This window comes from Tachysurus vachellii, chromosome 5, assembly GCF_030014155.1.
Source record: "Tachysurus vachellii isolate PV-2020 chromosome 5, HZAU_Pvac_v1, whole genome shotgun sequence".
Lineage (NCBI taxonomy): Eukaryota > Metazoa > Chordata > Actinopteri > Siluriformes > Bagridae > Tachysurus > Tachysurus vachellii.
Window position 1 is genome coordinate 26955631 of NC_083464.1, and position 22812 is coordinate 26978442.

Here is a 22812-nt window from a genome sequence, read left to right on the forward strand (position 1 = left end):
AAAACGAGAAAAAACATCATATAAAACGAGTGCATTTTAATTCATCTCCTCATAAACACTAGGACCAACATCCCAAACTGCATACTATTATACTAAATAGTTTTTAGTACACCATATGTGTTATTACAATTTAATCATAGTACTTAGTGTGTATTATGGGTTTCTCTCTGTATTTTTATTGCCTTGGCACTCTGAGTCAAAAGATTAATAAGCACTGTGTGGCAAACCCTAAGTAGGTTAGCAATACATTTGTCCACTATTTTGTAAGTCCAAAATCTTACATCTAGCATCTTTTAAAAATGGCAGTCAGTAATCTGGTCCTTACGCCATGAGCGATCAGAGTCCGAGCCAGTTCCTAAGATCCCACATCCAGCTCTGTAAGAGGAAAATAAATATTATTTTAGTATAATACAAATTTTTTGTGTTTACATAATTATCTTAAGCATATATATAACCTTTTACATGCTCATGCATGTAGTCTTATTGACCAAAAAGATGCGACCCGATATGATTGGTCGGTCAGAGATGAGAGACGGCGTGACGTCACACGGTTTAAAGCCGACAAACGAGGTGAAGTTAACCAGAACAAAAAAGTTGCAGGGCGCTGAAGACTGAACCCGTGAGAAAGTTCTACACGCATTTATTTGTAACCTCGGATCACGACTTTTGGAATTTTATTTGAACACCTTTGGATCTGGACGTCCGTGCGGCGACACTGAGGATTTATTTGAGACACTCTGGGTAAGTGCACTTTAGTTCACTTGGTTTTACTTAGTACTTCTTTGATTATTCTTCTTTTTAAATCTAACTGCTTACCCAAACGGCAACCAATAGCGTAGTTTTAGCAGTTTGCTGATTCATTAAACTTTATTTTCATGAATAAATACATATGCAAGTAATAGAGTAATAATACAGTAAAGAATATAATTCCAAATAAAGATGAAGAAAGGTGGCTTGCAAAAGAAGGACTGGTTTATTATTATTATTATTATTATTATTATTATTATTATTATTATTATTATTATTATTATTATTATTATTGTTATGATTGTTGTTGTTGTTATTATTATTATTGTTATTATTATTATTATTATCATCATCATCATCATCATTATTATTAATATTATTATCATCATTATCATTATCCTTATTATTATGTAGTAATGAATCATTTCTTAATAAGTGCTCTTTTCTGTCTCTGAAAGATTATTGTGAATACAATTATTATTGTGACTACAATCACAATTATTATTAATGAATAGTGTATAAAATTATATAACTTTGCACTAAAGTGACATATAATTTACTATAATATTTGCTATTATATTTACTATAATATTGGTTGATTTTTATTATCTTCTAATGATGTTGTCTGAACACTATGGCATCTCTAATTAAAGCTCGTCTAAAATATTACAATTAAAGTCCAATACCAGGAAGAGTTTTAGCGAAATTATTGTGAACAGTGTCATTGGGGGTGAATTCCCCCAATGACACTGTTCACAATAATTTCGCTAAAACTTCCATAGGTATTGATTAATACGTCAATTTGAGGTGCTACTCTTGCGCCCTCAAGTGGACAAAAGAACAACATGTTAAAATAGTCCCACCTAAAACTCAAATATTGAGTGTTTGACCTTTATAAAATGTATATTGTCAAAAGCATTTTTAAATATAATATATTATATGATATTATCTTTAAATATAATTTTTCTCCACCAAAACAGGTTGTACAGATTTCTTCAGCCATTTCTGTGATGTATATGAACAGGACAGAGATGTTCTTCTATAACAACTCCATGGGAAATGGCTCAGAGGAAGACTATTATGATGACTATGATGATGAGCATGAAGAACTTAGGCAATCACTAAACATCATGTCACTCATAGTTTACTGTTTAGCCTTTGTGCTTGGAGTTGTTGGGAATGGCATTGTGATCTGGGTGTCTGGATTCAAGATGAAGAAGACAGTGAATACAGTTTGGTTTCTCAACCTGGCAGTAGCAGACTTCCTATTCACTGCCTTCTTGCCTCTCAGTGTGGCTTACACAGCCATGGGTTTCCACTGGCCATTTGGACGCTTTATGTGCAAGCTCAACAGCACACTCAGTTTCCTCAATATGTTTGCCAGCGTGTACATTCTGGTGGTGATTAGTGTGGACCGTTGCATATCAGTTGTTCGTCCAATATGGGCGCAGAACCATCGAAGTGTCAGTTGCGCATCCGGACTGAGCCTTGGCGTCTGGATATTTGCTTTACTCTTGAGCTCTCCCTACTTTGTCTTCAGGGACATTGCTCCGGACTACAATAATCAAAATGTTATTAACTGCTTTAACAACTTTGCCTTTTCTGATGATTATGAGACTACAGAAGTGGTGGAGCTCCGTCTCCTTCGGCACCGTGCTATGATCATCACACGTTTTCTTCTTGGCTTTGTAGTGCCTTTTTCAATTATTGTCTCCTGCTATGCAATCATCATCCATCGACTCAAAAGAAACCGTTCAATGTCTGGTCGCACAGGGCGGCCTTTTAAGATCATTGCTGCTGTGATCACAGCTTTTTTCCTATGCTGGGCTCCATACCACATCCTGGTGCTGATCGAGATGGCTCACCACATGGCCCCCAAGAATAGCCCCACTCTGGAGCATATAACTACTATTGGCATTCCTATTGCCACTAGTTTGGCTTTTCTCAACAGCTGCCTGAATCCATTATTATATGTGTTCATAGGTCAGGATTTCAAAGATAAGGTGCGGAAGTCTATATTGAAAGTGCTGGAAACAGCATTTACAGAGGAGGTATCACGCACTAACACCTATACAAACTCCATGCTCAACACCCGCATCAAAGACCAAGGAAGTAAGTCCTTTTCGGATGTAGAGCTGTAAGAAATAAAGGCAATCAAACCCTTTTTTAAGTAGAGAGCATATGTCATTGTAATTTTGATGCCTACAGTATAAGAAATAACCTTTAAAATTGTATGATAGAAAAACTGCAACCTATAAACAAACTACACTGTGTAAACATTTTGGATTATGACTAACTAGAATACAAATTTATATGCAGTTTAAACATATGTATATATCTAAATGTCCCAAATCACTGCTTGGTCACTAGTTTGAAAGAAGATTGGTCACTAGTGGTCTTGAAAACATCATTAATATTTCCTTAATCTGAAGCAAATGCACTACAATAAACATTAAGGAAGTATAAATGTTAGGACATAATCATGGAAATCAGAGAAGCCTATGAAATTTCTGTACTGTTATCTCAAGATTACAGCTTATTTTTCTCATTATGTCAAAAATGCATTATTAGGCATTTATGATGTACACCTTCTTCTTCTTCTTTGTTTTTTAATTTAAGCAGGGGCTAACAAAAGACACAATAGCTGGTGCAGTGAAAGCGCATCTGCCTTGCTGCTTTAAGCACCTGTGATTGATTGATTTAACCCTAACCCAGTAGACATTAGACATTAATGCAACTATTCTGTCATAGACATAATAGTGATTCTGTACCATAAATTTCATTACCAGCCTATTTGACGGACTAGGATGTCTCCTGTTTGCATAAAAGTGAAAAAAAAAATGTTTGGTAATAGAATATTATTAATTGTTTTAGTAATTATATAACATTAAGTATATTTGACATTTGACTATACTAGTATGCGATCTGCTATGCCACTGACCTCACTAATCTAATGCTAGTATGCTATGGCTATATGATCTTGAAAAATAATCTGTTATTGAACAATTTTTATCACGATTACAAGAACAAAAATGTATGAGCTCAAGAAATCTGGGATCACAAGAAAAATAAATTGTGATCTTGGGATAACAGTGCAGAAAAAAATAAATTATTTATGGCCATTCTGAACTTCAATGAACAAGACATTGTTTTAGAAAGTTCATTTTGGTTTTTGTGGGAATTCCAAAAAAGCATTGTATTGTTAGTGTTCAGGCTGTTGACAGTTTGGTTCCAAATGAAAGCCCAAACACAAATTCTGAAACTCTTGTCTTGGCAGATATTCAAGATGCATTTTATTCATTGCTAAATAAAATGAGAGAGAGAGGCACTGATTTCAAAATTCATACTTTTTACTTTTGTATAGTTTGAGTGTTTCAAAGAGCATATAGGGCTTAAAGATTATTTAGTCATAAGTGTTGTTTTTTTTTAAAGATATTTTATCTGTTCTTTACTATTGGAACTTCATGGTAATGGTAAATTATCAGCAAGAACCTTTACTAGAACTACATCATTATTTTGTGTGTTTTATTGTTACAGTTGGTATTATAATAAACTGGATACAAAATTTTCTCTGTACTTCCTCTTTCCTCAGCATGAGGAAGACCTTTAATTATGGTACATGGTGTGATATTTTTTGTGTAGTACAATTACTTTCAATAATGTATGTGTATTATATCCATGCCTTGATATTCTTTTATTTTGTTCAATATATTTAATCATCATTTTTCATGATATCATATAAGAATGTATTGTATTAGCTTTTTATATTTTTCTAAATGTTGTAAAATACTAACAACATTAAATGTGTCAATCAAAATACTAAAGCCTAATTTAGTATAAATACATTAGTACAACCAAAGAAATAAACAAAGGATTGTCTGGGTGTGATGTGCTCATTATAATTTTTTTTTACTTAAAAATTACAGAAATAACTAATTCAATTATTTGTGCTATACACCAAAACATATTTCATCCGAAATCAAAAGATAGATATGAAATGATATTTTAGGATTTAACCTTGTATTTCTTGGCATTTATGTCTAGATGTGTTAAACAACATAAAACAAAGAACCTTTTGTATTAATGTATAATGTATAGGAACAGTTAAGGCTTGAAGTAAATTTTATTATTTCATATTTGGTTGCTTATCCCTTGCTTGCAATAATTTCATGAAGCCATCTACTTGACATTTTAAGAATAGGTAAAGAATTTTTTTTCTTATTTGGGATAATTTTCCAAGCTTTAATTTAAGGCTCTTTTTGTTGTTGTTTGTCTCTGGGGTTTCTCCTGTGATGGAAAATTTTATGAAGAAGTTCTGACCTTAAATAGTAGAGCATCAGAAAGAGCTGGAGCAGGTTCATTAACAACTTAAGAGTTGTTAAAAGTAACAAGATCTTAGATTATATCTAATCATAATTATTATCTGATTATCTATTATCATAAGACAAAACCTCTTCAGTTTTCTGTGTTTGAAACATGCCTATAAAATTTCAATGTACCAAATGATTGAGGCTCATCCTCTATCATGCTATATGAGAAGCGTTGGGTCATGTTGTGCAGCTGTTTGTGAACCTTTTTACTCTTTCCCATGCATACCAGTATGCTATTTTATCAAAACTTCTACAACACTTCCTTCCATCTCTTCTTCAGGTGGTGAAATGCATGCTTAACAGGGTTAAGACCTGGTATATTGAATTAAAGGTTTTGTTGAGCTGGCAGTGTGTTTTGGATGATTGTCTTGCTGTATGATAAAGCTCATACCAGGATGCACTCTGGAAATTGGAAGACAAAAATTTAACTTTTGAATTATTTTTGCTTCTACCCTCATGAGTCACATCATCAGTAAATATTAGTGAGCCTGTTCCTTTAGGACATTGCCTCCACCCTGCTTGATTGATGACCTTGTATGTTTTAGATCATGAGCCAAAACTTTCTTCCTCTGCATTTTGGCCTTTCCTTTCGTTTTAACAGATGTTAATTTTGGTTCCAGAATGTTTTTTATTATATTCTGGTCCTGTTATTATTACTGCTCATGAGTGATTTACATTTTGCTGCATTTCCCCTATATTTCTGCTTTCGAAGTTTTCTTTGAAAGGTGAATTCACCCCGTCATTCACCCCGTCCTGTGTAGGTTATTGGTGTCACATACTGCTGTTTTGGGGTTTTCCTTTATAGTTCTTATAGTGTTTCTGTCATAAGCTGTTGTTTTCCTTTGCAAACCATACCCATTCCAAATTGTTGTACTTGCTAGATGTGTGTGAAATGCATCTGATGTTCCTTTTTTCCTCAGCATCAAAATGGTTTGCATTTATCCCATATACAGCTCTCTAATCTGATATAATATTTAACAACAAAAACACCGGTGACACTAAAAGCTAAAACCAAGATTATATGTCCAGTACTATGTATTGTCTAAACAATCAAACAGAACATAGGTCACTTCAATATTTTTTTGTTCTAAGCACTCTTCTCATATTCAACTTTTGAGCATAAGCCCTAATGTCTTCAGTGTATAGCAAAAACAAATGTTAACAAATTTTTAACATTATGGCATTATAATCTCATTATTCTTATATCCTTAGAATTTGGCATCTTGGAAAACAGCACTAAATGCAGCTCACAGCAGACAAGTATGTTATTGTGGTAGGGATGAAAATCACAGTATCTACTCATGAGATATACAGCAAGTGACTGGACATTCCAGGGGGAAAAAATCCTCTGTTGTGTTTTCATTCTGTATTTTTATTTGTTGTATTAATAAAACAACACCAAAATCTATAATGATTTAATTTTATTCAATGCATTTTTCTATAAAGGAATTCAGGCTAGTTTGTGTTATTCATTTTGCTATGGTTATCAATACATTTTTATTTGTTAATTAACTGAATGTATTGATATTAGATCTCCATACTCACTCACTCACTCTCTCTCTCACTCATTTTCTACCGCTTATCCGAGATCTCCATACTGTCAGATAAAATTATGTTAGCTAATGGGTAGCATTAACAATACATTTGAAATTCGGAAAATGAATTGAATGTGCGTGTGATTTTATAAAAGCATTTTTCTTCTTTTAGCATTTTATATCTATCATATATATATATATATATATATATATATATATATATATATATATATATATATATATATATATATATATTTCTTGTCTTAGTGATGCAACCATCAAGTCATCTGTTATTCTGATTTTATCAGTCCTGATGTGTTATAATAATTATATAATAATTTCTCATTTTTAATGTAATAGTAGACTTTTTTAGACATTTTTAAGAACCATCCCAGAACCATTCCAAAGCTTTGTGTCAGCCATCCTGAATTGAAAATATATTGTCCCAAATATTTAAATTATATTTATTATATTTTTAAATTATATTTATTATATTTTTAAATTATATTTAAAAATTATTTATATTTTTTAATTATATATTTAAATTATAGTTTTATTGATTTCTTATTAAAACTTTAACAAAACAACAACAGAGCCAATCAATCAGCACACACAGCATGCATTCAAACATATTTGTGGTAGTGTGTAGTATTAGTAAAAGAAGCAATCAAGGTCAACGGAACAATTCTTTACTTTACTCTTTACACATAACATGTGCAACACTCTTCATCTTCATACTCAAGACTCTCTTCTTCTCTTCCACATTACATCTCATCCCTTCATTCCCCATACTGCCCCCTATTGTTTAACAGGAGTATAACAAATACAAGTGCATAAGCAGAAGACACCACATTCCCCCATTACGTAAACAATACATCCTGAGGTAACTTAACATAAGGAAATGTTCACCCACCATTGCCTATACACATTTAAGCATTAGTACATTAGAATAACTGTTCCTTAAAGAAACTGAATTATTGTACCTGCATCAATTAAATTCAATACACCAGATTTAGTACCCATTCTCTTGAACATCAACAAGTAAACAGCAATAGTAACATTCTGAGTTCAAAGACAATATGTAATCACATATGCATTATGTAATCACATATGCATTTCTCTTTTAACCAGTCTAGTCTTTTAACCAGTTAGGTGGTTTACGTTGCCTAGCGGAACGTCTTTCTGTATTTTGTCCAGTATCTGTATTTGTAACAGGGACTTCCACAGCCAACTGATCTGACGGCTGTTTCGGTATCTCAGGGAACAAGGATAACTGAGATGAGTGCCACGTCCGTCCGTCCGACAACTTGTATGTTCAAGGACCTACACGTTTGGTTATTTCCACATGTTTTGTGAACTTTGTGTGTCCTTTGGGGACGTGTGTTGGTTTGCGTACACGCACTTTATCCCCCACTTGAAAAGTAGGCTTCCGTGCCCCTCGTTTGGCATCATAGTACCGTTTCATTTGCTTCTGTCGAGTTGATACTCGCTCTCTGACAACCTTGTCTTGGAGGTTTCTGGAAGACGGAGTGAATACAGTAAGTTTTGTTCTCATTTGCCTACCGTACAACAGTTCGAATGGAGAAACACCAGTCGTTGCATGTGGAGTAGAACGGTACGTTTGCAAAAAGTCCAAGACTGATTGTTTCCATTGTTGCTTTTGTAGTATGATCAGTTGCACCCAGTCTTTAAGCACTTTGTTAAATCTTTCCACCGCTCCGTTAGCAGCAGGATGATATACCGCTGTCCTGATGTGGACGATATTTCGTTCTTTCAGAAAGTCACAGAGGACTGAAGAAATCAGCTGAGGACCGTTATCCGTCACCAGACATTCTGGGTTTCCATGTCTACTGAAAACAGAGTTCAGAAATCCGACTACAGCTGAAGCTGTAACTGACGGTGTAAATGCAACTTCCGGCCATTTTGAGTAGTAGTCAGTAAGCGTAATAGCATATCTGCAGTCATATGCAGCGGTCTCAAATGGTTCAACTATATCTAAGCCCACTTTTAACCAAGGAGCTGCAGGGAAAGGCACTGGTTGTAATGGAGAAGCAGAAGTCTTTGCAGTTCTGTCTGACTCTTGGCACAGTGCGCAAGTAGCAATTTGTGTCTGAACCATAAGGTCCATGCCTGGAAAACAATACAACTCTCGCAAACGTTGTTTCGTCCGAACTATTCCCTGATGGTTCTCATGCGCTAAAGTGACCATTGTTCTGCGTGCACTAAGCACTCAGCACTAAGAAACGTGAACCTCTAAGCACTAATTCATCCATGGCACACAATTCCTGACGCAATTTGAAGTACGGCAGCAATGTTGGACTCAGTGATTTTGCTGAAGTAGGCCAACCTTTGTTAATCTGGGCTCGCAAAGCAGAAAGTTCAGGGCAAGCTTGTGAAGCAGCTTTAAACTCAGCAGCATTAACAGCAGTCTGTGACGTTGAAAGTAGCGCAACAAGTTCAGGCTCAGAATCTGCATCCAAAGCCGTATCGGCTGGCAAGGGTAGTCTTGATAGACAGTCCGCTGTATTGTTCAAAGGACCTGCACGATAAACAACATCATAGTTGAAGCACAAGAGACCTGCAGCCCATCTCGCTATTCGCATTCCGGCTCTGTCTGCGCCCTTTGTACAAAGCAAAGTAGTTAGAGCTTGGTGATCCCTGCGAAGCATAAATCTGTGCCCCCACAGACATGTTCTCCACTTTTCAACTGCCCATATGCAAGCTAACGCTTCTTTTTCCACTGTGGAGTACTTCCTTTCAGTTGGAGTTAAAGTTCTTGAAGCGAAAGCAACTGTGTGTCCAGTGTTATCAGGGTGTATTTGCGTGAACACTGCTCCAAGACCATAATCCAAAGCATCGGTCGATATAACAGACGGTAAGGAAGGGTTGTAAAGGGCTAATGCTGGACTTGCAACCAACATTTTCTTCACTGCAGCGAAACAATTTTCCATCTCACTGTTCCACTGAAACGAACCTTCCTGGCGAAGACATGCACGTAACGGCTCGACTACGGTAGCGTAGTTGGGTATAAACTTATTGTACCAAGAGAGCATGCCTAAAAATGAACGCAAGGTAGTTGCATCTGTAGGAGCTGGAGCCTGTACTATGGCTTGTAAGTGTTCTGTGTCAGGCTGAACACCTTGTGCAGTCACTAACTGTCCCAAGAAGCGCAAAGTCTTTTGTTTAAATTTACACTTTTGTGTGTTTAGTCATAATCCAGCTACATGCAATCTTTTCAGCACTGTGTTAAGCACAGCATCGTGTTCAGATTCAGTGCGTCTAAAGCAAATGACATCATCAAGATAGTTCTGCACATTTGGTATGCCTTTAAGTATGCACTCCATCATTTTTTGAAACACTGATGGTGCTGAAGCTAGGCCATATGGTACTCTACAAAATCTAAACAGTCCATCATGTGTAATGAAAGCTGTTAGATCACGACTCTCTGGATGCAAAGGTACTTGGTGGTACGCACTCTCAAGATCAATTGTGGAAAAGACTGTGGACCCTGCTAAAGCAGTCAGTAATTCTTCCATATGAGGCAAGGCGTAATAGTCTATTATCACTGCCTTATTCGGCTCTCTCAAATCCATGCACATTCTTATGCCACCTGTCTTCTTCATTGTCACCACTATTGGTGAAACCCATGGTGATGCATCAATGCGTTCTATTATACCGGCAGAAAGGAGTCTCTCAATTTCCACAGACACAGCTGTTCTCACTGAAAAAGGCAGGCGCCTTAACTTTTGTCGAACTGGCGTGACAGCATCTGAAATTTTCACTTTGTGCATGAATCCTGTGACACATCCAACTGAGGACATTTCTGCATGCGTAGATAGCTGAAGTACTGACTCTGAAGAGCCGGCATTTGCAGTTGTGACAGGCTCAGAAAGAATCGTATCCCCTTTAATGCTTAGTTGTAGTGCTGTTATGAGATCCATTCCCATTAATGCGGTTCCTTTTTCTACTATGTAGAAATCCACAGCGCATGTATTGCAGTCTTTTTTTACAGTTGCGTGCATGCATCCTAGCACATCAATTGGAGTACGCGAGTACGTAACCAATCGCGCTGCAGGTGGTTGTAAGGGTACTTTTCCGAAGTAATCCTCATAAATGGCTTTAGGCAGTACGGAAACTGAAGCACCAGTATCTACAGTCAATGTAACAGATCGCAAAATTGCACCCGTTTGCACTTCCACTGTACACTGTAGTTTAGTATTTACATTTGTGTCTTGAATTAACAGCATTGCATACTCAGGCATCGCGACTTCATGTACTGAATGTGTTTGTGTAGTCCTACAGACTCGTGCAAAATGTCCTTTTTTCTTACAATTTTTTGCATGTTACCTTGGCTGCCGGGCATTCCACCGTGTTGGCTAGGTGTTTGTCCGAGCCGCAGCGAAATCAACAGCGTGTAGCTGAAGTCATCGTTGACGCTGCTGTAAAAGAGGCAGACGGTCGCTGAGGAGGTGATTTGTTTTTGAATCCTCCTGTACTGCGTCTAGTATTTCTCTGGACCCGTACGGTCTGCACCGGAAAGTTCTGAGTACTCGACATTACTTTTGCATTTTCTCCAGCGGTTTCAATTTGCTGAGCAATTGTAATATCTGACCAATCCAGACTCGTTTGAGCTTTAAATATTCTATATTTGACAAATGCGTCTCCTGTAAGAGTGCAATAGTCACCATTTCTTTCTTCAAGAATATTAAAATTTTCTTTCTTTGAATTACATTAACCATGCCCTTCACCTTCCATGTGACTACCCTAGTCTGATCAGACATATATCAGTGCTGTTTAAAGTACCCAGGCACCAAGGTGGTGGAATGAACTTCCCCTAGAGGTCCAGACAGCCGAGTCACTGGCTATTTTCAAGCGGCGGTTGAAGACCTACTTATTCAGGAAACACTTCAACTAGCACTTCTTTCCTTATCTTTTGCATTTAAAAAAAAAAAAAAAAAACATTTGACACTTTTTCATTGTAACTTTGAACAAATATTTTAAACTCATGGTATCTTAAGTATGTAACTTAGTGAGCCAGCATTAATGTAGTCAATGTTAGAGATTTAAGCACTTATGTACGTCGCTCTGGATAAGGGCGTCTGCCAAATGCTGTAAATGTAAATGTAAATGTTAATCAGAAAGTCGCTAAATTTCACAATAGATTTCACAATGGGATGGACAATGGTACAATTTGACACATAGCTAATCTAACTCAGATTAACTGCACTAGGATCTATACAGAAAATAGTCAATAACACACAATAATGTAATAGTTATGCCCTTTAACATGTACCAAACAGATTAATATGCAGCTAATAATATCATTATATGAATAAGCATTTTTGACCTACTAATGGAAGCCAAAAGAGCTGAAAAGGCACACTTAATTTTAATAGCTTAATTGTCTTCACATTTTTTACAACACCACATTTTAAGTCACAAATCACTGATAACAACTGAATAGTGCTGATTGAGAGTCACCCGTAGTCACCTTTTGCAGCATACAAAAAGTCCAGACTTCTTTACTGCAATCGAACATTCACCTTTATAAATTTTAAAGCCATCAAATGAAAATGCACCTTACAAATATTGTCCTGTTTAAAGCATCCCAGAACAGATTTTACATCATTCCCTACCCTAAGTTTACTGGTATTGTTGGATGGTGTTAGTTTGGAGCCTTGAATAATAATATTTTACATATCTCATATTTGGGGGGCACGGTGGCTTAGTGGTTAGCACGTTCGCCTCACACCTCCAGGGTTGGGGGTTCGATTCCCGCCTCTGCCTTGTGTGTGTGGAGTTTGCATGTTCTCCCCGTGCCCCTCCAGGTACTCCGGTTTCCTCCCCCGGTCCAAAGACATGCATGGTAGGTTGATTGGCATCTCTGGAAAATTGTCCGTAGTGTGTGATTGTGTGAGTGAATGAGAGTGTGTGTGTGTGTGCCCTGCGATGGGTTGGCACTCCGTCCAGGGTGTATCCTGCCTTGATGCCCGATGACGCCTGAGATAGGCAGAGGCTCCTAGATCAGGGTGCTATTATCTGCATTTAAGAACTTGAATGGTCAAAGCAAAATGCTAACAGTGGTACAGTGGAGGAGCCACCCTGTGATGCTCTATGCTGTATCAAACAAACAATTGTCATACAAGTGGACAATAAGTAACTAATGATAAGTTTTGTGGAATTGTTATTAACCAAAAGCAATCCAATGTCTGCCAAGGTAAGATACGTATCTAAAAGCTAGGGTTCTGAAACCCAATCACAACAATACTTATACTAAACTAGCTTATTGTTCTTAACAGCTATTAAAATTAAAAACACAAGTGCTCAGGTGTGCAATCCTAGAGACAAAACAGTCATAGATCAGGGTCAAAATGGAAAATCCAAAAACTGGGTTAACATTAGAAATAGGCAGGCTTGGTAACATCAACTGAGCATATAATTAAGAATTAACAACTGAAGCATAACATTACAAAAGACTAAATGCATGTGAACATAATCAATGGATGATTACTAAAAGCTTGTGTAGGTGTCAAAGGGGTTGAGCTGCATGGCAGAGTGACACAGGCAGTTGGGCAAGAAATAGGCCTAGTCCTCAGGGTTGGCAACACAGTAAATGATCAGAAAACCATTGAAAATGTTTAAATTGCCTGCTCTACTTGGCTGTTAGATGTGGCTGATAACCGGATCCTAAGCTAGAATTTACTACCAGCATGTATTTCTTCGAAGAGTCCAAACTAATAATTCTGCAGTGGCAAATGTGTAAAATTGGAAAAATTATCTTAGAATACTAGAATGACTGTGTTCCAGGCTGATGGAGGAAAGTCTGTGAGGAAGTCAGTAGCGATGTGGGACCAGGGTTATTTAGGTTTTGGGAGCAAAAGCAGCTTACTTGCCAATAGTGTTCAATGTGATTAATTGGTTTCTGCATACCTGATGATTTGAAATGATTGGCCAGGCACTAAGTGTCAGAGAGTGTGTGCTATAGTTTGAACTAAATGCCACTGGATGGCGCCTATGATGTATGTTGGTGATATTAAGCTGGTGATTTTGAAGTGTATGTGAAAAATGGCTTCAGTTTAAGTGTTTTTGGACCCAGATATGATATGGTGACATTAATGCAGGTAAAATACAGGGACCAGTGAGCCTGTCTGGGGTTTAAACCTTTGGTAGCTCTCAGATATTCTAGGGTATCCTTTGGTAATTCTTAGCTATTGTCGCCATGCTTCAATGGTGAGCTCGACTGACAACAACTCCTGGACACTTCTGCTCTGCTGGGGCCAGTGTGCTTCAGCATGGGAGCTGTGATGAATGCAGTCTTCCACTGGCCATGGCTTTGTCAACAACTGTGTTCCAAGCCAGGCCTCTAAGGCCCCTTTGCAGGAGAGATGTGAGAGGGAAAGCAATGGAGTTAAATCCACGGATGAAAAGCCTATAGAAATTTGCAACCCCTAGAAATCATTGCCTATGGAGTCAAAAAGTCCATCATGGCTGTGACTTTGCTCCCGTCCTTGGCCACTTGGCCAACTCTCTCTGGGGTTATTATGTACCCTAGGTATGTGATGGTGTGCTGACGCACTTCCCACCATTAACATACAGCTGGGGTGCAGAGCAGACACTGCCCAATGCAGTGGTTGGCCTCACCACAGAAGAAACAGTAGCCCTCATGGTAGCATCTCTCCTTCTCTATCTAACAATCCCAGGTGCATCCCAGCTACTCTATAAGAGTTGGTCGAGCTGGATGGTAAAGGTCAGTTAGGGCTCAAGGGTCAGGTGTTTGTCACAGCACAAGAGATCTGTAAGTATCTCCGTGAAGAAATTTTGCCTTGAGGACTGGCCTTGTTTACAGTGGAAGACATGGTGGAAGAACTTAAAGAACCATTGGTAGGAGGCAGGCGCATTTCCGCCTTGTTAACACACCATAGTAGCCCACAGGAGCATCTTGGTGAAAGCAGCGAGATGAAGCATGATACTTTCTGTGTCTTCACCATGCTGTCAAAACTGTCAAAGTACAAAGAGAATTATAACAGCCCTGCTGAAAAATCCAGCATAAACCAGCATGAATTCCAAGCTGGTGCAGGCTGGTTTTTACTGGTTCATGCTGGTATAGTGCTGGTATAATGCTGGTCAGTGCTGGTATAGTGCTGGTATAGCTGGGTGGCCAGCATAGTCATGGTGTTATCAAGCAAAACAGGGATGGTGTAGCTGGTTAACCAGTATGATCTTGCTGGAATGAGCTTCACGGGAACAAGCTTTATTTTTGCTTGTGTATGTTTCTATGTAACACATTAATATAAGAATAAAACACAATATATTGGAATATATTTAATTATAAGTGTGGTATTTCTTTTGCTCCCTCTTTTGAATAAAGAACTGAAATAACAAAGCTCAAAAAGCTTTGAATAACAAAGAATAAAAACATTTAAAGTGGATTAAAGTGTCTCCACAAATTAAATATATACCAACAAATGTTGGCTTCCCGGGCTCCATGAGGGAAGCAGCATATAAATCATACAGAATGATGGTTTTTGATATACATACATACATACATACATACATACATATATATATATATATATATATATATATATATATATATATATATATATATATATATATATATATACACACACACACACACGTGTATACGTCTATATATACACATATATATAGACGTATACACGTTCACAAAGGTAAATGTAGTTCCTGCACTTTCCAAAAAATAAATCTTGCAATGTTTTCGACTACATTATATACCTTGCAGTGTTTATCGAAATTAGTATAAGTGCACGTGTTCCAGATCATCGTTTTTGCAACCGTAATTAGGATTTTGTTTTGGGGTAAATAAAAAGCTTCCGCTTCTACACGACGAATCTGCTGATCACTGGGAATCAGAATGTTTGCATACGTGATTTACCTGGATGACGGCTGCACGGCAGTTGTTTCAACTAGCGAAATTAAGGACATTAACTACGAGATGTTTGACCAAATTCAGGTTTATTGGGTACGATGGAAGCAAGACTTCTTCAGGGCACAAATACTAATGCTTAAAGGTATGTAACTTAAGCAGTAGCTGTTTTATCGTAGCTCGTTCACTGCACAATATAAACAAATGAGTGATATATAGTTTTGTTTCTTATTTTGTTTCTATAATTTTTCAGAGAATAAAGAGGACATATAGCAGGAGTTGTCTAAAGGCAAACGACTCCAGGTGGCACCTCTTAAAAAAACATGGTCATCGCCACCACATACTACTTGTTACTCGCTAAAAGAGAGAGCGGAAGCTAAGAACAAAAATGTGTGTTGTAAAGGTTATAATGTGTAACGTTACTGTATTTGTGCACGTGTGTATATTATAGCGTGATGGCGAATGTCATTGTCCAATAAATATTCTAAACAAACTTTATATATATATATATATTCATATATAATATGTGTATATGTATATATAAAGAAAGCCATGTAAATGATAGGAATATCCAGAATGTTTTTCTTTATTTAAAAAGTGAATTGCAATTCTCTAGAAAATTGTCTTGTCTTTATTTAACTACAAATATGCACTAAGAAATGTGATATGTAACAAATGGGTTTTGTTGTGGTTTTGCTGGGATTATACTAGCATCCAAAAGACAACATATGTTGACCAGCACACCAGCATCCCAGGCTGGTCGGCCCGCACACCAGCAACCAGCACCTAATGTTGGACCAGCATACCACCATCCCAAGATGGTCGGCCAGCACACCAGCAACCAGCACCTAATGCTGGACCAGCACACCACCATCCCAAGCTGGTTGGCCAGCACACCAGCTTCCCAGGCTGGTCGGCCAGCACACCAGCAACCAGCACCTAATGCTGGACCAGCATACCACCATCCCAAGCTGGTCCCAGCATGCAAAACATACCTTATGCTGGACCAGCAATGCTGTTTTTTTAGCAGGGAGGAATCCTTGATATCACCTTGCAAAAACATCACCTGGATATTTCTATGGGCTGGGCATCAGTGGCAGTGTGGTAGTAGCTGTGGTACTGTGGTGAGTGTGGTGTCCTGGCATGATGCTCATCTTTAGTGTCCAAATTCTTAATCTACTATGATTGATTTCCACTTTGGGGTAGGATGCAAATGCAGGAGTTTATTTAAAAAAAAAATGAAAACAAAATGAGCTCAAAATAATAGTAAGATGTAAAAAAAAAAAAAAAAAGGAAGAAAACCAGAAACTAGACTTTGCTATCCTTTCTATAAACAGTAAACAGTAGCATATAATGTCTAGTGCTACTGTAAGGATGCCCAATAGTACACTGTGTGTACTGACTATAAGTATGAACGTATTGCACATGTTCACATGTTGATTTCATTATCTGTTTGTTAATTGTACATATTGTACACAAATATTGTACTGACTATATGTATGAGCAAATTGCACATTTTCACATGTCAACTCATTATCTGTATAATTGTTCTGCAAATTCTGGAGTTCGCTCCTAATAATTTCACTCACCAAGGCACATGTGCTGTGGTGATGTGACAATAAAAGCGACTTGACTAAATAAAGCACAAGATCAAAACAGTCACAGGTCAATCAAAACTGTGAGATGGGATTTTCTACCGGTTCAAATTACCGTAGCTGAGCTGCTCAATTATATAGCCAGGATTTAAATTTTTTCACCTATGGCAAATTCTAGTGTGTGGAGCTTTGCTCTCGGGTCAAGAACATAGTGAATTTTTCGCTTACTAGTAAAAGGACCCTCCTCCATGGGATCTAGGACCTTGTATTTAGGACTTATCCTAATCATGTTCTTCATTGTGAACTAATTTTTAATCAGTCCAGTGTTCGTAACATAAACATTGTGCCTTGATCAGTGAGAATGTATTTCAGATTCCAACTCAGAAGATAACACAGGTGAGTGCCTCAGCTACTCTTTGTGCTTCTGGGTATCACAATGCATAGTGAAGAATACATTAACACTGGTTCACAAGGTTACAGACTTAGGATTCCATCAACCTAAATCTTTGTTCTAGAGTTTTTTTAATATACACAAAACAAACAGAGAATTTAGTGCTAGATTTAGTGTTTAAGGAAAAAGTAGGTCTTCACCCGTCATTTAAAGATAACCCAGTGACTCAGCTGTTCAGACTTCTAGGGGAAGATCATCCTACCACCTCTGTGCAAAAACAGAAAAGAGACTTGCTGTGCACCTACCTCACCCTGACAGATGGTGGGACCAGTCGAGCAGTGCTAGTATCTCTGAGGGAGTGGGCTGCAGTGCGAGGAGTGCTTTGATGTAAGATGGAGCTGGTCCATTTTTGACTTTATAGGCAAACATCAGTGTTTTGAATCTGATATTTGCAGCTACCGGAAGGAAGTGGAGGGAGCACAGCAGTGGAGTGGTATGTGAGAACTTAGGTGGGTTGAAGACAAGCCATGTAGCTAGCTGAATTTTGGATCATATGGAAAGGACAAATTGAGTTCATAGGTAGACCTGCCTGCAGTAAGTTGCAGTAGTACAGTCTTGAAATGACAAGAGACTGAATAAGTACCCGAGCTGCCTGTGTGGAAATGGCCGAATCCTTCTGATGTTGAAGAGAAGAAATCGACATGAGCAAGTCACATTAGCAACATGCAGGGAAAAGGACAGTTGATTGTCCATGGTTACCCCAAGGTTGCAAGCCATGGATAAAGGGGAGATCAGATCGTTGTGTAGGGATATTGCAAGATCTTGAAATGGGGATGAATCACCTGGGATGACCAGCAGTTCAGTTGTACTGGGATTGAGTTGATGAGCCACCATCCACGATGATATGCCTGCCAGACATGCTGAGATCTGAGAAGAAGCTGTGGTATCTGATGGAGGAAAGGTGAATAAAAGTTAAGTGTCATCAGAATAGCAGTGGTAAGTGGATCCTGGACTTCCTGTCTGGAAGACCTCAGTCAATCTGGATCGGGAACAGCATCTCCAGCACCACCACACTGAGCACTGGAGCCCCTCAGGGCTGTGTGCTCAGTCCACTGCTGTTCACCTTGCTGACTCATGACTGTGCAGAAATGCACAGCTCAAACCATATGACCAAGTTCACTGATGACACGACCGTGGTGGGTCTCATCAGCAAGAACAGCGATTCAGCATACAGAGAGGAGTTGCAACTGCTAACTGCCTTGTGTAGAGCCAACAACCTGTCTCTGAATGTTGATAAAACTAAAGAGATGGTTGTTTACTTCAGGAGAGCACAGAGACCACTCTTCACTGACATTGACGAATCCTCTGTAGAGATCATCAAGAGCAGCAAATTCATTGGTATTCATCTGGCAGAGAACCTCACCTGGTCACTAGCTCCATCACTAGCTCAATCACCAAGAAAGCCCAGCAGCGTCTCTACTTCTTAGAAAGGCTAAGGAAAGCACCTCTCCATTCCCCCATCCTGATGACATTTTACAGAGGGAACACTGAGAGCATTATGAGCAGCTGCATCACTGTCTGGTTTGGAAATTGCAAGATCTCAGATCGCAAGTTCCTGCAGCAGATAGTGAGGACAGCTGTGAAGTTCATTGCAGTCTCTCTTCCTTCTATCACATATATTTACACCAAAAGCTGTATCCGCAAAGCCAACAGCATTTCAGATGACCTCACACACCCCTCACACACACACACTCTTCTCCCTTCTACAGTCTGGAGCAATGTCCTGAAGCATTCGGGCCCTCACAACCAGACTGTGTAAAAGTTTCTTTCCACAAGCCATCAGACTCCTCAATAACTTACAGTAACTGAAATGTACCAAGCACAAATTCACACACACAAAAGAACACTGAACTGTATGGAATGCACTGATCTGTGCCAAATACACACTCTCCCAGTATGCATCCATGTCTACAGCACCACCCATATCAAACTGTTTATATACTGTTTTTGCTATCTTTGAACATGCTGTCTTGCACATTTCAGTCAGTTGCTGTTTTGCACAATTCATTACAATACCTCATATAACAGCTGCTATTATATTAAGTGTTCATTCCAGTAGTTTTGCACATGTACTATAGAATATACAGTATGTACTCTTTTGTGATTTGTGTTTTGTGTATTATCTTGTATTGTTTTGTATCGTTTGTTTGCATCGTCTTTTGTCTTGCACTGTTTGCACCAGGTTGCACAGATGCACTTTATGTGGCTCGGACTAACTTACTTAAGTCCTTAGCTCTGTGTTGTTCTATGTAGCTCTGTCTTTGTTCTATATAGCACCATGGTCTTGGAGAAACATTTTTTCATTTCATTATGTACTGCATCAGCTATATATGGTTGAAATGACAGTAAAAGCTTCTTGACTCTTGACTTTACTTGAGTATACAGTCAAAAAAAGCAAAGGCTTTGAAGCCAGACTGGTTGGGATCTTTTAGATGGAGATAAACAGAGAGTTGATTATACACAATGTGTTAAAGAATTTTTGAAATAAAAGAGAAAAGTGTTATCGGTCTGTAGTTACTAATGTCTGATGGATCCAGGATGGGAATAACCCTTGTTCTCTTGAACATAGTTGGCATATGACCAGAGGTTAGGGATCCATTGATGATTGTAGTGATGAAGGACAGTAGGTCTTGAGATGATAAGATGGTCTGGATCATAGTGGGAGGGACTGGATCCAGTGGGCAGGTGACAGGATTGCAAGACTGGACGAGATGTAAAATCTTTTGTTAAAAAAAGTGACAGTGGACTAGTGGAATCCTAGCTTTGAAATGCCAGTGCAGTCAGGGCAAGAAGTGCACGTCTGGCAGTTTTTCCCAATGTTCTCATTGTAAAATGAAGCAAAGTCTTTAGCAGTCAGGGAGGATGAAGACCTGGAGCCCAGGGTTTGAGGAGTGAAGAGAAGATGTTCTGGATCTTACAAGGATCTTGTGCAAAAGCTTCAAGATTTTCCTTGTAGAAGGTAGTCTTGGCAGAAGTCATGTCTGAAGAGAACTTGGCCAGGAGCTTACGGCAAGAGGAAAAATCTGCATCGAGTCATGACTTCTTCCACTTTTGCTTTGCTGATATCTGTTATCTGGTATCTGCTCTGCTGTCTTTCACACACCCACAGCCTGCCCACATTTCACATTTTAAGGGAAACTGAAACCACTCCTGATTAATCAGCTAAGAGAACTAATAACCATAGATCAAGAGTATAGGATCAACAATCCTATACAATAAAAAAATTCAAATAACAGTTGAAGTGGAAAATTGTAATCCTGTAACCTTATATTACCATTCTAGTGTAACTAACAATGTGTACATGACTGAAAATGCTTCTCCTTTCTAACAGACAGACAGACACACACACACACACACACACTCCTTAACCAACAGAAAGGTCAGCCATTAAAGGTATCACCAGAAAATAAATTGTTTTTCATAAACACAGAAGTTTCAGTTCGGGTGTGGGGGTGCAGATGTTTTATGTTGGCACTATGGCACAAACAACTAACACTAACCACATTTATTAACTGAAAATACTTGTAGGAAAAAAGTACTTTTGGCTATATTTAGCGACCATCAATTACTTTTAAAGGTGTGCTGAGTTTTGCTCGTGTGACCACTCCAGAGTCAAATCCCCATAGGGAATTCCCTAAAGAGAGAGGTGGGTGGAGCCTTCCCCCCAGTCTGTGTCAATCTGACAGAGAACTGATGTTGATATCTCCCCAGCAAATGCACACATTCCACACTGTGCGGCTTACTTTTTGCAGGACCCATTGACACACATTTCCCTTAATAATAGTGAAAATGCCAGCCAATTTGTCTCTAAATTTAGTGGATGCGTGAGTCGGGTACTAACCACAACTCTGATACTATAATACTGATCCTTGAATTGAACAGTGATGGGCACTATGGGTATTCATGAATATCTGCATGCACACCACTCACATGCTGCACCTAAAACATCACTTTTAAGCAAGCTTTGGTTATAGCCTGAAACCACCACTGCGTGGTATGAACCCCCTTGGACACTCACAGGTATGTGGTATGTCCCAGCTTGATGGGCAACCCTTGATGCATTGGGTATCTTAACCAGCACCCCCACTTCAAGTGTTTCTGATCCAGGAAGTCTCTAGCTTCCCTGCTACACCGGAAGACCTGCCCAGCATGCACCTATAAGATGGAGGAAGCAGACATGGAGGGGCTGGGTCCGAGTTTGGGGCATTGGGATCTAGGAAGTTGGTCCACATTTTCGTTGAGCAGAGAAAAAAGTATTGCTGTCCCTGGAAATGACAAAAGATCGCCTCTCCCAACGATACCAGACAGTGTCTCTGGACATATTCAACTGCCCCCTCCGGCAGTCGAATGAGGAACTGTTCCAGTGCCACAAAGTCGACGACATCCTCCTTTGCGGCACCCACCCCTGGCAGAGCTGTTTCAAAGTGTCAGAGCTGTTGGGCTAATGTAAAGGGGTAGTTGGTTTTGCTGATTGTCATCAAGAGGAAATGATGACACTGTTGTTCTGGGGTGTGGCAAACCCACTGCAAAATCACCCTCTTGAGGTTTGAGTACTTCAGCATGTTGAATACAGAAAGCTGTTGTGTCTCTGACTGGACTGGGCTGAATGCTTTGATGGCACCATCCTGCCTCATGTTGCTGAGCACGGCATGAGGCATGTCTGCCCGGGCGTTTGCTGGAGTAACCTCTGTATGGAACAGGCTCCAGATATGCTTCCAAATTTCTATCCTGGTTTAGAACAGGGCCTGAAAGTTTTGGGCCTGCTTCTGCTACATTCACAACTACAGGAATTTAGTTGAACGTTCTCCTAATGGGATAGACTCCATACCCTGGTTTTGACACCAGTGTGGACAATTGAAGGTTTGAGAAAGAGGGACTTTATTTTAGTTTCCCGTTTGAGTATCACTATTTAAACATGCGCGCACGCGAGCGCGCACACACACACACACACACACACACACACACACAGTGTGCTCACGTCTTTTCCCAGCTCTCACTTCTCACCCTTTTATCTCTGCCACACCTCACTGCAACAGAGAACAACCATTAATACAATTTAGCACAGGTGTGTGATTCCAACCACTTACCTACCTCGGCTCAGCTCTCTGAACACAAACTAGTGCTTTACCGGCCCCCCATTTCTACAGTAGGAAAATACCTATTAAATAAAATAGCCAGGCCACAATTACCACAATTTTAATATTTTATT

The 22812-nt window shown here is 38.8% G+C and overlaps 2 protein-coding genes across 2 annotated transcripts; one reads left to right on the top strand and one right to left on the bottom strand.

Annotated features, from left to right (window-relative positions):
- Positions 1-648: 648 nt before the first annotated feature.
- fpr1 (formyl peptide receptor 1) lies at positions 649-2888 on the top strand. The gene is made up of 2 exons (XM_060870856.1): positions 649-741; positions 1728-2888. Exon 2 carries the CDS (start codon positions 1758-1760, stop codon positions 2886-2888), a length of 1131 nt encoding a protein of 376 aa, XP_060726839.1. The 5' UTR covers positions 649-741; positions 1728-1757.
- A 6968-nt stretch (positions 2889-9856) lies between these two features.
- LOC132846236 (uncharacterized protein K02A2.6-like) lies at positions 9857-17941 on the bottom strand. Its single transcript, XM_060870857.1, has 2 exons — positions 17849-17941; positions 9857-11091 (listed from the first exon to the last, which is right to left on the bottom strand). The coding sequence occupies exon 2, from the start codon at positions 10912-10914 to the stop codon at positions 9862-9864; it is 1053 nt and encodes a 350-aa protein (XP_060726840.1). The 5' UTR covers positions 10915-11091; positions 17849-17941; the 3' UTR covers positions 9857-9861.
- Positions 17942-22812: the final 4871 nt, after the last annotated feature.